General features: G+C 44.3%; 1 protein-coding gene across 2 annotated transcripts in view; it reads left to right on the forward strand.

Moving 5' to 3' along the window:
* The window catches only part of HAO1 (hydroxyacid oxidase 1), a 46,526-nt gene extending 33,836 nt beyond the window's left edge, over positions 1–12,690 (forward strand). Inside the window, exons 5-8 of one of the 2 annotated variants that reach the window (XM_006265327.4) lie at positions 2,743–2,834; positions 8,535–8,693; positions 8,862–8,931; positions 11,644–12,690. In XM_006265327.4, the coding sequence (XP_006265389.2) occupies positions 2,743–2,834; positions 8,535–8,693; positions 8,862–8,931; positions 11,644–11,714 (392 nt within the window). In that variant the 3' untranslated portion in view covers positions 11,715–12,690. The remainder of the gene's footprint in view (positions 1–2,742; positions 2,835–8,534; positions 8,694–8,861; positions 8,932–11,643) is intronic. The other variant, XM_019500798.2, reaches the window with a different exon arrangement.
* The last annotated feature ends 1,041 nt before the right edge of the window (positions 12,691–13,731 follow it).

Below are 13,731 nucleotides of genomic sequence, written 5' to 3' on the forward strand. Positions count from 1 at the left end.
TTCACATAGCTCCTGCAGGGTAAGTAATGGTTATCATCACTCCCATGATACAGGCAGAGAAGAGAAGACAGAAAGTCCAATGATGCTTTTGCTGTCTCTCCTCCAGTGCAATGCTATTGATCTCAGACTATGACCTGGTAGCTCTCTGACTGACAGAAAACTTCCACCACCACCCAGCAGATAGCACAAGATGCCCATAGACATGAACGCACCTCCTGTGACCACTGTAAAAGCTGTGCCTCCCCAGGGTGTCCTTTGCACTGATGAAGTGGAGACAGCAGCAGCCACCCAGGCATACATATGTTCTACCAGCAGCACTTCTAGTGGCAGAAGTTGCCTAGTGTACACAAGACCTATGTCTAGGCTGCATTGAAGAGGTGGTGACTACAGCTGAAACTGGCACACACAATCCAGCTTTACCCTAGATATCCTGGGTATTAATAGCAGCACAGATTAGTCACCTGAAAGGATCCCCTGCAGACATGCACAGTTGCACAATATTGAAATGTTCAGTGGGACAGAATTTGAAAGCCAGGTTTCCCTTTAGCAGGTAACTGTCCTAGCCACTGGGCTAGAGTGGCACATGGTCTCTCCAGCCCAGTAAATATTTAATTATTCCATGGAGAGTGGAACAGCTTCACCAGGAGGGGCTGAGAGTACTCTTCCCTTAACAGTTTTGTAAGTGGTGGCTGAGGCACATTCTCTCAGGGTGGGAACTGAACCCATTTCTCCCACATCCTGGAGGAGTGTTCTAACTGCTGACCTCTTGGATAAGGAGGAGTTGCACTGTCTTTTGTGTGGGGTCTGATCTAGGAGGAATTTTCTGAGATAATGGTTCACATCCTGTAGGCCAGATAGGTGGGGGTGTGACATGGAAAGAATCTATCTGGGACAGCCCTCTCTCACCCCTCCCATCACTAGCAAGCAGCAGCCAGGCGGTGTGTGTCATGGGGAGCAAGGTGTCCTGGGAACTGTAGTTCTCTAGGGGAGCAGTGGACTTCACTACCACTGGGAGGAACTTTCACCCCATTTTTTGCTGCTGAAACCCATGCTGATCTTGGTAGCAAAATTGGGGTCAATTTCTGCCCCCCAGCAGCAGTGAACTGTACTGCTGCTCTACAAAACTAAGATCGATGCACTCCATGACATATATTGCCTGAGCCACTGCAATGTGCAGCTTGGAAATTACAAGGTAAGGGGGGGAATATGAGGGTGAGAGGTGCCTTCTCTCCTAAGCAATGTCTGGGGCATGTGCCCTGCTTGCCCACCCCGTGTTACAGTACTGGAGATAGGTGGAGGAATGCCCAGTTTATGAATCCTCCAAGAACTTATATGTGATTGGTGCAAAGCTGCTCAGCATTGTCAAGGTTGGAGCATTTCTTGGCAGGCCTAGAGGCAGGCCCTTTAGCAGCTGAATTGGACATGCCTCAGTGAATTCTGTTTTAAGCCCCAATCTAGTGAGCTAACCACCAGGAGGTTAGAGTTTAGAAGGAATCAGGTAGACTAGAATAAGCCATGAAGTCAATTCTGAGGGCTCTTAGTATCCTATTTTAAATATCCTGCCTTCTGAGGGCTCTTAATATCCTATTTTAAATAATGCAACCAAACCTCTTAAAATACTCCTTTTTAAATTATTTTATCAGAGTTCCCAGACTGGCATTCATTTGTCTGAAGTTGTAATCACCCAGAATGGGAACAATAGAGCTTGTTCAATCCACTGGGTAGAGAGGCCCAGAGACTGCTTGTGTGCAAGTGAGAGAAGGATTTATTTTTCTTCTGGCAGGATCGGTAATAAATCCAAAGCCAACTGAACATAGCAAAATTCTTACATTAAGTGTAGATGATAACTGTAATCATACTAATACTTTTGGCCTATATTATATCACGCAGCAGTAAGATTTCTTGTTGATGGCAAATTGGAGATCAGAGTGAGGAAAAGCCAGGCTGGCAGCCAGAGGAGGCCAATAACTGCTCAAACTAAGCTATAAGTTTATCCTTTCCAATGTTTATGGAGAAGAGAGAACTGAGGAGAGATTGGATAAAGGCCTTCAAATACCAACAGGACAAGGAGTATAGTGGACTCACATGAAGGGCAGTTCAGGTTGGATATTACAAAGACCTTCCAACAATGATGGGGATTAGGTCTTGGAACTGATATCCTAGAGAGGTGGTGAAATCTCTATCCTTTGAAGTTTTTAAGAGAAGGTTAGTGGTTTTCAAGCTGTGTTTCATGGAACCTTGGGGTTCTGCGATATGTTGTTACCAGTGGTTCTGCAAAGAAATTGGGAGTAATGGCAGAGCAGGCAGGGAGGCAGTACACTGCCATGGCCAGTCTGGGTCCCCAGGCTCCATGGCAATCTTTAGGATGGGGGTAGGGGCCCGTGGAAAAAATGACGTGAAAGGGTTCCATGACTAAGAAGTTTGCAAACCACTGAGTTAGATAATTGGCTGGAATGGTTTAGACAGGGACAATTCTGCCTGGAGCAGGAGATTGGACAGAATGATCTCCTGAGACGGCTTCCAGCCATATTTTTCTATGATTCAGGTGAAACAACAGGAACTTTTATTTAGATGGGTGCCATGACTAACTCTATACACTCTGTGGCAAGCCACCACTTTTTAAAAGCCAAAGTCCTGAATAGATTTTCATTCTCTGAGAACATTTTCACAGATGTGACAATTACTGCAATGACAGCCCTAATTATCTTCAATTCCTGAGAGGCCCAGTATTGTTTCTTGCAGCTGATGATGCTAAAGAAGCTGTGAAGCATGGTGTAAATGGGATCCTTGTGTCAAACCATGGTGCGCGCCAACTGGATGGAGTGCCTGCAACTGTGAGTATTGAAGGAAACCACTTAGTAATGTTTCTCAGAAATCTGTTTATTAATATTTAATTGCATCTTTGGCTTCTTTTTTTTTATTTGCACATGTGTTTACTGGAGGGGAATGTATAAATGTGTGCGCCGTATTTTTTAAACTATAGTGACCAGTTTCTTCTGAGGCAATCAGAACATCCCTGCATGCTTTCCCAGGCAACCCTTACCTCTCACTGGTGAGGGTGAGTGTAGTGTGTGGATTTCTTTCTTCTAAGAAATCAAACAGAAAACCACAGAAGGATTTACACGTGGGCTGCCTCTTCTGACTACCTGGGCATCCTGCCCTGGCTGTAGGGCCTGGTAAAGTCCTCTAAAGGAGCTGTTTCAGGTTAGATCATTTAATAGCTTAGTAAAAGCAGTAAGGATAGCCCTGGGCATTCAAGATCCTATGGATAATTGAAAGTTTGGGTTGTACAGGGAGCTGTTGCTCACACCCTCCACACCTTACCTCACATGACCAGATGGCCCAGTGACTTATGGAAACATAGATTCCATAATCAAGAGTATGACAGGGTCACATATAATAATGAAGGTGGTGGTGTTGGCTGGGTGAACTGTGATGAGACAAGCTAACTGAAGCTAGATTAACACCAATCTCTCCACTTGCTGTTGGCAGTGAGTTCTCTTTTCCTTGGGAACTGAGCTGTAGCAAACTCCTTCCTTCTCTCCTCTGCTCATGAGACATGGTCTGTAGTGATCTTCTATGACTCTATGCTGCAGTTTAGGGTGTGACTGACTGAAGCTAATGTAGACATACTTGAGCTAGTTTGGTTTCTGCTAATGTCATATCCAAGGCAGCAAAGAGGCTCAGCCACAGGCTGTGAAACTTGCCCAGGACCCACTGGGTATGCCTCTGCTGCATCCTAGTTGCTCTTGGGCAGGGATGTTGCTGAGCATGCTTTGGTCACTGGCTTCTGGTCATGCAAATTAATATTTTGATCCTCATAACTTTTTTTGAAATGTCCGTTTTTAATGAAGAACTTCAAAATAAAAAAAAATTAGGATAATTTTCAGTTCTGATAAAAGACTAGACTATTTGTCATCAACACTTATTTTCCGTGAAAACCTTTGATCTGCTCTACTTTAATAGATTTGCTCTGGAATATCCCTTCCTTCCCCAAAGCCTTCCGGTATGAGCCTTTTCATTTTCTTTTTCACTAGAAGTCCTGCCAATTTTCACCTTTCATCCTTCCTGCAGATCCTGCTGGTGTTAACAGACCAGCCCACTGTCAATAACACTGGCTAGTATTCCAGAAAAAAACCCAAAACTAGTTAGAATATGGAGCCAAGTTATGATTACAACTGACTTCCTTGATGTTAAACCCAGTGAAGAATCATGTCGTGTTGGGCTCCAGCCTAGCCATGTGTCTCAGGCAGACTATGGAGTACTGGTGATTGGAAGAGCTGGTGGCAAGGTATTCTGCAGTGGTGGCCCACTAGGAGGCTTACCCTTATAGGTAAGGAAGAGCAACCTTTATGCAAATCAGGTAAGACTGTAACCAGAACACAGCACCTATTCCAACCAGCTAATTTCAGTAACTGGAGCTGAACAAATAGTGAGAAAGTGTTTCTATGAATATTTGTTTGAATCCTAAATTAAATGCAATTCTGACTATGACCTTAGGGTATTTGCTTTTTGCAAACATTCAGTCAAAATGGCTTTATTGCCTTACATGCCTATTTGTGGAAAGCACTTTTCTCATTATATATCTGACTGTAAAATTCAAAATTTGTTCCGTGTAGCTCAGCTCATAAATCTCTCCAGTGGGGAAGAAACAATACCATGTGACTTAGGTTTATTAGTTCATGGTACCTAGTTTATCTGTAGAAGCTGATATCAGCAAATACCAGCAACATTTTCAAGGGTTCCTCAATTACTTTTGTGCATGATTCCCATTTACAAAAGTGACATAAGCCAAGCTCTTCAACTGTGGCCACGTCTACATGAGTGGTGGACTGCACAGTTGTTACTACATGGTCATTTAGCACTTGCATAACTGAGTACTAAATAACTATATGTCCCGCATGTTTTTATTTCTGACGCTAATGTGCAGTAGCGTCATGTCACAGTTAGTTCACTATTGCACAGTAGCATTTCATGTACATGGCCTGTGTTTAGTAATTTTGGTTGTTTCAGTTTCCAGGTGTCAAATTTGAAAAGGGCCTGACTCTCGAAAGCTGTTTAGCACTTTCTGAAAACAAAAGGTGCCTGTACACAAGCCTGGAGGCTGCTATGATGTGCTGTAATTACTGCTCTGCAGTAGGACCCAGAGGGTGGTAGTTGATGGAAGTCAATCGTCTTGGTGCACTGTCACCAGTGGGGTCCCTCAAGGCTCCGTCCTAGGCCCTATACTGTTTAACATCTTCATCAATGATGTGGACATTGGTGTCAGAAGTGGACTGGCCAAGTTTGCCGACGACACCAAACTCTGGGGTAAAGCATCCACCACACCTGAGGACAGGAGGGTGATCCAGGCAGATCTTGACAGGCTCAGGAAATGGGCGGATGAGAACCTGATGGTGTTCAATACCAAAAAAATGCAAGGTTCTCTACCTTGGGAGGAAAAACCTGCAGCATGCTTATAGGCTCAGCAGTGCTATGCTGGTTAGCACTACAGACGAAAGGGACTTGGGGGTCATGATTGACCACAAGATGAACATGAGCCTTCAGCGTAATGCTGCAGCTAGTAAAAAGTGAGCAAAACCCTGGCTTGCATCCATAGATGTTTCTCAAGCAAATCCCGGGACGTCATTTTCCTGTTGTACTCAGCCTTGGAGAGGCTGCAGCTGGAATATTGAGTCCAGTTTTGGTCTCCACAATTCAAAAAGGATGTGGAGAAACTTGAGAGGGTGCAGAGGAGAGCCACGTGCATGATCAGAGGTCAGGAAAACAGACCTTATGATGAGAGGCTGAGAGCTATGGGACTCTTCAGCCTGGAAAAGTGCAGGCTCAAGGGTGATCTGGTGGCCACCTATAAGTTTATCAGGGGTGCTCATCAGGATCTGGGGGAATGTCTGTTCACCAGAGCACCCCAAGGGATGACAAGATCGAACGGTCACAAACTCCGCTGCAACGGATTCAGGTTGGACATAAGGAAGACCTTTTTTACTGTCCAAGCCCCCAAGGTTTGGAATACATTGCCGCTGGAGGCAGTTCAGTCACCCACTTTGAATGCCTTCAAGACACATTTGGATGCCTATCTTGCTGGGATCCTATGATCCCTGCTGACTTCCTGCCCCTGGGGCAGGGGGCTGGACTCAATGATCCTCCAGGGTTCCTTCCAGCCCAAATGTCTATGAAATCTATGAATCTGTCTATCTATCTATCTAGATGATATACACTTAGGAAAAAATTATGAAGAAATTAATAAATAATTTTGAATATTATGTACATTGAAGAATTTTAAAATCTGATTGTGTTTGGTCAACTGTGATAGAGGTGAAAATTTACTGAAAAATGAAGTGTTACAAATTATTTCTTTTTACTATTTCAGCACAGAGAAGAAAGCATTAAAGCTCTATGTGTAGAACCATCTGGTCTGTTCATTGGACTCCATGGCTAGGTACAGACATTTGGGGAGGATAGGAGGAGGTTAGATGGCATTAAAAATGGCCACTTGATTTAACTTATTTCACCCAGGTCTGAACCTTACACTTATTTTGACTAAACTTAGGGATCTAGGTGTGAACTGTATAGAACTCCAGGAAGTTTAGATCAGTCTAAAATGGCTGAACTGATCTAAGTTACTGCTACCTCCATTAGTTTAAATTAGATTAGGTTAGACAAGACCAATTTAACTGAACTTCTGTATACTTCTCAGCATAGCTCCTAGGGTAGGAAAGCCCAGACACTGGCCCCTGCCTGTATGGTACCAGGCTATTTTTAATCCCTCTCCCACATGGACAATACCGTGCCTCTTGTGGACTAGTCGGCATCCTCCCCCGCTGAGCTTGCCAAACTCCCTCATCCTGCAAGCTTCTCCTGGTGCCAGTTTTACTGGCATTTGCCAGTGCCAGGAGCCAACTGAAGCAAGTTGAAGGTGGGGGGAGGGGCAGGTGGGATGGAGGGTACATTTGCCAGAGGGGAAGTGGGGGTTGTTTGCTTAGGGGTGGTGGGGGCCAGGGGGATAAAAATTGCCCCTGGCCTGTTTGCGGGGAGAGCCTCCCCATACCCCCAAACCCCTCTGCAGACCCTGCCTGCCCTATGATCTTTCCTGTGGACTCTACTAGCCCCGCAATCCCCCTCCATGGACCTTACTCGCCCCCCCACTCCTCCTGTCAGCCCCACTTCCCAACTTACCTTATATTGGATGGCCATTTTTAACTCAATCTAACCTTCCTCTAACTTCCCTGAATGTCTGTATGTACTCTTCATAGCAAAAGTGGGATATATTTTATAATGCAATTTTCATAATATAAATAGTTGTCTTTTAACACACTTAAGTGTTTCTATTTTCAAAAAATAATAATTTGCTTTAATCTGATGCATTCTCAAAATGCGACTTGAACCCAACCTGATTAATATTTTTAGTGTCTAGTTACACATTGAAGAAATATATGTTTTAATTATGGCTTGCATCATACCTTAGTAATTACAGCACTCCTATATTGGTGCAGTTTGTCAGGATGTAGAAAGAGTGGTTTGTGTATGGAAGTAGATCCAGAATATGTTTGGCAAAGAAACAAAACCAAAAGGGGTGGGAGGAGCAGGGGGAGGGGTGTTCATATCAAGAGCCAAAGTTAAAGAAAATTTGAATCCAAATTTAAACACTAACTGCACTTTCAAAGCTTCTTTCCTTTCTACCTCCAGTCATTTTTATCCATTAAAAAGGAATGAATTACATCCGTGTTTGAGAAGGCATACATTTGTATCCATTTTTGTCCTCCTATGGCAGAGTAATTTCAGCGTCTTTAGTAATTGGCTCCCCAATGACTGTGTCTCCTGCTTATCTTGTATAGTTAGGCATGATAGGAATGAAGGTCTTGTGGTTAGTGTGTACTGCTCTGGAACTGAGTACTAGTGGTCTGTTTCTTCTGCACATGTCTTGTAGGATTTTGGACAAATTATTTAATCTCTCTGCCCCAGTTCCCATTTATAAGTTAGAAATCATTTTTGTCTGTCTGCCTTCCTATATATCTTGCTAGATAGATAGTAAGTGGAGTGGGTTTGAAAAGGATTCCATCAACATTTACAAAATATGTAGGCAAACATGCATACATTGTTTTAGATATTGGTTGAAAAAATAAAAATGCTTTGGTTTTCAATTAAAACCAAATTTTTCTTTGCAAAAATTGATTTTTTTTTTTTTTTTAGCAAGAATTTCTCTTTCATTGCAACATCAGTTTATGAAGAAATGGGAAGTTTTCCATTGGTCCTCACAGTAAAATTTTCAGGATAGGGACTCTCTGTTATGTGTATGTACAGTGACCTCCTGTAGTGGGGTCTGTATTCAAAATGAATAAGAATTTACATACCATGCATATGCAAATCACCCTGAAAATATGATCTTTGTATGTGCATGATTATTCAGTTTCACGTGTCCCACAATCACCTTAAATGTGCATGTGCTTAATATCTTTAAACCTGTGTCCTACATATGCTGGCTTGTTTAAGAATCAAATAATGAACTTGCTACATTCCTGTTCTTGCTTTTCTAGATTGATGTGTTGCCTGAAATTGTGGAGGCTGTGGCGGGGAAGGTGGAGGTGTTCCTTGATGGTGGTGTAAGAAAAGGCACAGATATTCTTAAGGCGTTAGCTCTTGGTGCTAAGGCTGTGTTCATTGGAAGACCTATCATCTGGGGCTTGGTTTATCAGGTAATCCAGCAAAATTCACTGGCCTTTTAAAAATGAGCATGCATCAATTATTCCCAAAAAGTAATTTAAAAGCATATTAAAGGAATGATGTCAGGCACTCAAAAGCTAGGTAAGGTTTAATCTTGAGTTAGGTATTCTTCTACAGTGTTTTGTCTTCTAATCTGCTAGGGTGAAGAAGGAGCAAAGGAGGTTCTTCAGATACTGAAGGAAGAACTCCATTTAGCAATGGCCCTTTCTGGTGAGACATAGAAACTTACTTCCTGACATCAGTATTGCTGCCTGCTGTTTTATCACAGCTTTCATCTCAAAGGAATTTTGAGAACTGTGGATACAATTATTTCTTTGTCTTTATGTGTAGAAGGAAGTGTCACACATGTTCACTTTCTCTCAGTACAGTAGATTTGCAGGAACTGCATTTTAGCATCCATGTAGCAGTAACCCTATCCCTTGACTTGAGCCCAAGAAATAGACATGGTCTATGGCTTGGGAAGAGGAGGGGGCATGGTGGATCTGTGCATATGGTGCACTGCATAGCAAGCAAAGGTTCACAGGTTCTCTTTTGAAATGCTCCTGGTAGACCTAAGGAATCCTGCTTTGGGCCATCAGGATAGCTTGCTTTATCAGGTGAAGCATACTTTCTGCCCCCTATAGTTGTGTGGCTCTGTTGAAGTTACTATTTGGAAGAGAACTGAACAGGGTTGAATTCAATGAAGGGAGTGCTGTAATCCTGTTTCTCTGATGAGGGACCAAGTCCCAGAGAAACTAAGTGGAAAGGAGCAGTGTGTATTTAAAGGGGAACATAATTTACCACTGAAAGACCACACAGAGACGGGTAGTAAATTCTCCATCACCAGGAGTTTTTGAATGAGGCCTGAATATTTTCCTAAAAGATCCACCCTAGACCAAGCACAAGCTTTGGGATCCATACAGGAATCAAGTAAATTCATATGGTGAAATTCCCCTTCCTGAAGATCAGGCTAAGTCATCAGAATGGTATGTTTGTGGTGGAGAACTATTGGGGTGCTTGCCACTATGAAGGCTTTTGCAGGCTACAGAGGTGCCTGCAAGGGAAGCAGCAGAAAGATGCACCCCCTACCCCTACCTGGAAGGATTTTAAGTGGGGAGGTGTGTGGCAGCTGCTGCAGGGATGCTGCCTAGTTAACATTGCCTAGCTGGAGCTCCTCTGCTCCCAGGAACATCTGGAGATTCCAGGTAGGAACTATGGGGATGGAAGAAGTTCCTAGGGGCCCAGTGGGGTCCAAAGCCCCAGGGAGAAGGTTATGGGCGTAGGGAGAGCAAGGTCCAGCCTAGAAAGGGGCTTAGAGCTGTGGGCCTGCACAGCAGCTAGGCAAGCCCCTGATTAGACCTGGCAGGGCTGAGGCTGGGGCTCAGGTGAGCCCAGTTGAGTAATGGGCCTCATGCAAGATCTCTGGGGCTCTAGGCCAGCCCATCTTGGGGTGATGACTGTATGGTGGGGCCCAGGGTGGGGTGGGGGGGGCGATGACCCCTCTTGATTAGGGAGGTCAGTGGCTGCCAGGCTGACCTTCTGACCTCTTGACTAGCCAATGTAAGGGAGCCAGGGCAGAAAGGCTGAAGGAGCCCACCACAAGGGGAAGGCCAGGGCTGCAGAGAACCATCTGGCACCCTGAATGGTCTGGAGGTGGGGTCAGGGCTTAGAAGGGGCTGAAGATCCCCTCGGGGTGGGGGGGGATTCATAGCTGAAAGAGGGTAGGGGTCAGCCAGCATGCAGACTGCAATGACGGAGGCTGAAGCCCAGCCTCCTGAGGGGAGGTATCCTATAAGGGGGTCTAAGAGAGATAGGCCAGTGACTGAGCACAGTCTTTGAGATGGAGGTTGCAATTCAGTAAGCAGCCCCAGGAGAACACCCAGGAGCCCATGGGGGCAAGGAAAGACCAAGGCAGGTAGGCCTGCCATGGTTCTGGAGAATGACCTCAAACTATACCCTACTGGGGGAGATAGTGTGGTAGGGCTGGTGGTGGCAGGGCAATCCCCAGGACATTCTACACTAGTGCCTCCCTAGTGAATGGCAAGTACAGGGCACCAGAAAGCCTCAGCCCCTGCTGCCTTGCGGGTAACCCTATGGATGGGAAAGGCTAAGGGAGCACACCCTGAGAGAAAAGCAACAGGTTTGGGCAACAATATGGAGGCCTGGAGGGCCTGAGGCCCAAGGCCTGAACAAGTAAGGCCTACTGGGAGGCCTGAACAAGTGAGCGCTAGTGAGAGGCTGGAAGGAGAGTGGTGTCCAGGTATGTTGACAGATGCCTGAGCCCTAAGGGGCAGAAGGCTCCACAGCCCCAGTGAGGGGTAGAATGTAAGGGGCTAGAAGCCTAATGAGAGGTATAGAGCCCAGGGTACATGAGTGAATGAGGCCCCAGTGAGGGGGCAAGTGGCCAAGTTAAGTCTCTGGACATCTGACGCCAAGTTTGGGCCAGAGGCCAAGTGTGGCCCAGCAATGGGGTTAGGGGAGTAACAGTGATAGTGATTTTGGATGCCATCTGCAAGGCATGGGACATAGTAAAGGGGAGGTTGGAGCCGTGTATAACGCTCTAGGCATGGGAGCATTTCAGTGGGCAGCCTCTTGTATTTTACATCAGGTATTATTACAAAGCATGGTAGGCGACTCAGGGTGGACTGCCCTAGACAGGTGGGTGGGCTAGTACTGTAACTGGCCTTGGGATGGTCCCCTGTCACAGTGTTCTAGAATCAAAGGCTACAAAGAGGATTTGCCTGTGGTTATGTGGAAAGTCTGTGACAGAGCCAGAAATTTAATGCTATTCTCCTGAGTACTAGTTTTACGCCTTTACTATGAAAACAATGTCTTCCTCTCAGTAACCCATGTCCACCTTTATGAGAAAACTGGGACTGGAAAAATGCAAACTCTTATTCTACATTCCCTAAAATTGTGTTACATTTTTTATTTTTTCACCAGGATGTCGAAGTGTGAAAGAGATTGACAGAATGCTGGTACGGACAGCGTCAGCTGCTGTTGCCAAGATTTAACATTGAAGATGATTTCTTTACCCACTGGCTAGAATGCAGTTCCCTTCATTTATATGGGACTATTTTTGTGAGAAGTACTTTGGTCAGACATTAACAAGAGCAGAGGTCTCGCTATGAATTTTGGTGCCCTGGGCAAAATTTTGGAGGGTAGGGGTAGTGGTAGAAAGCATTCCTGTGTTGAATTTGAAACAGCTCTGCACTGCCTGGCCCTAAAAGCTGGACTGGAGCAGCCTTGTGCCACCCAGCCATAGGGAAGGTCTTACCTGTCCTGGGGACTCAAAGACTGCCCCCCCCCCCCCACTGCTCCTGCTTTGTCCCTGCACCTGATTCCAATGGCCAGGTAACACAGGGCTTCTTATGCTTGGCTTCTATGACTGGGCAAAAAAAGTCTGCTTCTGCTGTGCCCCAGTACCCACCTCCTACAGTCAAGCAGCACAGGGTTTCTCCAGCTCATCTCCTATGACCACAGAGAAGCGGGCACAGGGCTGTTCCAGATTCAGCAAAGGCTCTGGGGGAGGGGGGCTTCATTCTGACACTTCCTCAAAGTTGGTGCCTGGGGCTGGTGCTCTTTTTACCTGTCTCCCTAGTTACACTGCATGAGGTCTCCAAACCCAAAAGCAGTTCTTTCTCAGAGCTGAACACTCTTGAAAAAGTTGATACCTCTTTCCACCCGGTAGGCTTTAGGTTTGCAGGCATGGACTGTCTTCCTCTATTAGTACACAAACTGTAGTTATTTTCTCATTACCCAGAAAGCCCTGACTTTGAAATATGTGTACAAATGCTAAGAACAGTTTTAAGATACGAACTTGCATGCCTGGAAGTAACTTAACTGTTAAACTGAAACTATAAACAGAAATATTTTGATAGCAAACAACTCCTGAAATGTAAAAGTTTAAAATGCAAAGGACACCTCTTGTTCACTGTTTATGGAAACTACACTTCAGATCATCCAGATTAAATATTGCTTTCCTATCAACATGGCATCATTTCCTCTAGCAGCTTCATCACTGTATAAACAGTGTAGACTTGTAGCTGTGTAAGTATCCTTGAAGGGTTTTAGTTGCAAGGAACTGAATGGGAAACCAGGATCTGGGAAGTCTTTTTTAACTGACCTAATGCTCTTTTCCATTAAATATAAATTACATATCAATATAATATAACACAAAACTATAGCCAATGTAAATCAGCTTAGCTTGATTGTAGTCATTAGAGATGCCTGAATTTACACCAGTCAAGAATCTTGGCTTCAGGTATCTCTAATGACTACAATCAAGCTAGGCTGATTTACATTGGCTATAGTTTTGTGTTACATTATATTGATGTGTGTTTTGTGTTATATATATTGTTACGTGTTATATATACTGTTACTGTTACAGCTATAGTTTTGTGTTACATTTACACTTAAAAATGCTGAGAATGGTTTGAGATTATATTTTGGACAAATTTGGCTTAACCTAAGGTGTCATACTTTGCCTCATCATCACCATCACCCTCTATCATTTATACAACAGTTGTCAGCCGCAGATCTTACAGCACATTAAAAATGGAGGGTATGATTCATAATTCCTATAATTTACAGATGAAGAAGCTGTGGTGCAAAAATGTTAATGGCGGTATGTTCAGGGTGTAAGTTAAATTGAATTTGGGCCCTTCTTTTCCCTTCATGATAAAGTAAGGAGGCCCAGAAGGGATATTTTCCCCGCTTTATTTCTCCTTTAATAACATTAGGAACAACAAGTCTTTCTTTTAGTGGAGGTCTTTAAAGGGAATTTTTAACCCTCAGGTAGATCAGAAGACAGTCCTTGGATAATAACACATCTCTCCTCTCCGGCCATCATATTTCAAACTGGACTATAAGTAATATCATATAAATCCTATTGTACTTACCAAATCCTATCAAAGCCAGCAAGACTTCTCATGTGAGTAGCATTTGACACTTGGAGGCCATCATACAAAGGCCTGTGAAATCCTTGGGAAATTTTCCATCAACTTCAATGGGCCTTAAAAGGTCAGTTCT

The sequence above is a fragment of the Alligator mississippiensis genome, chromosome 1 (assembly GCF_030867095.1).
Source record: "Alligator mississippiensis isolate rAllMis1 chromosome 1, rAllMis1, whole genome shotgun sequence".
NCBI lineage: Eukaryota > Metazoa > Chordata > Crocodylia > Alligatoridae > Alligator > Alligator mississippiensis.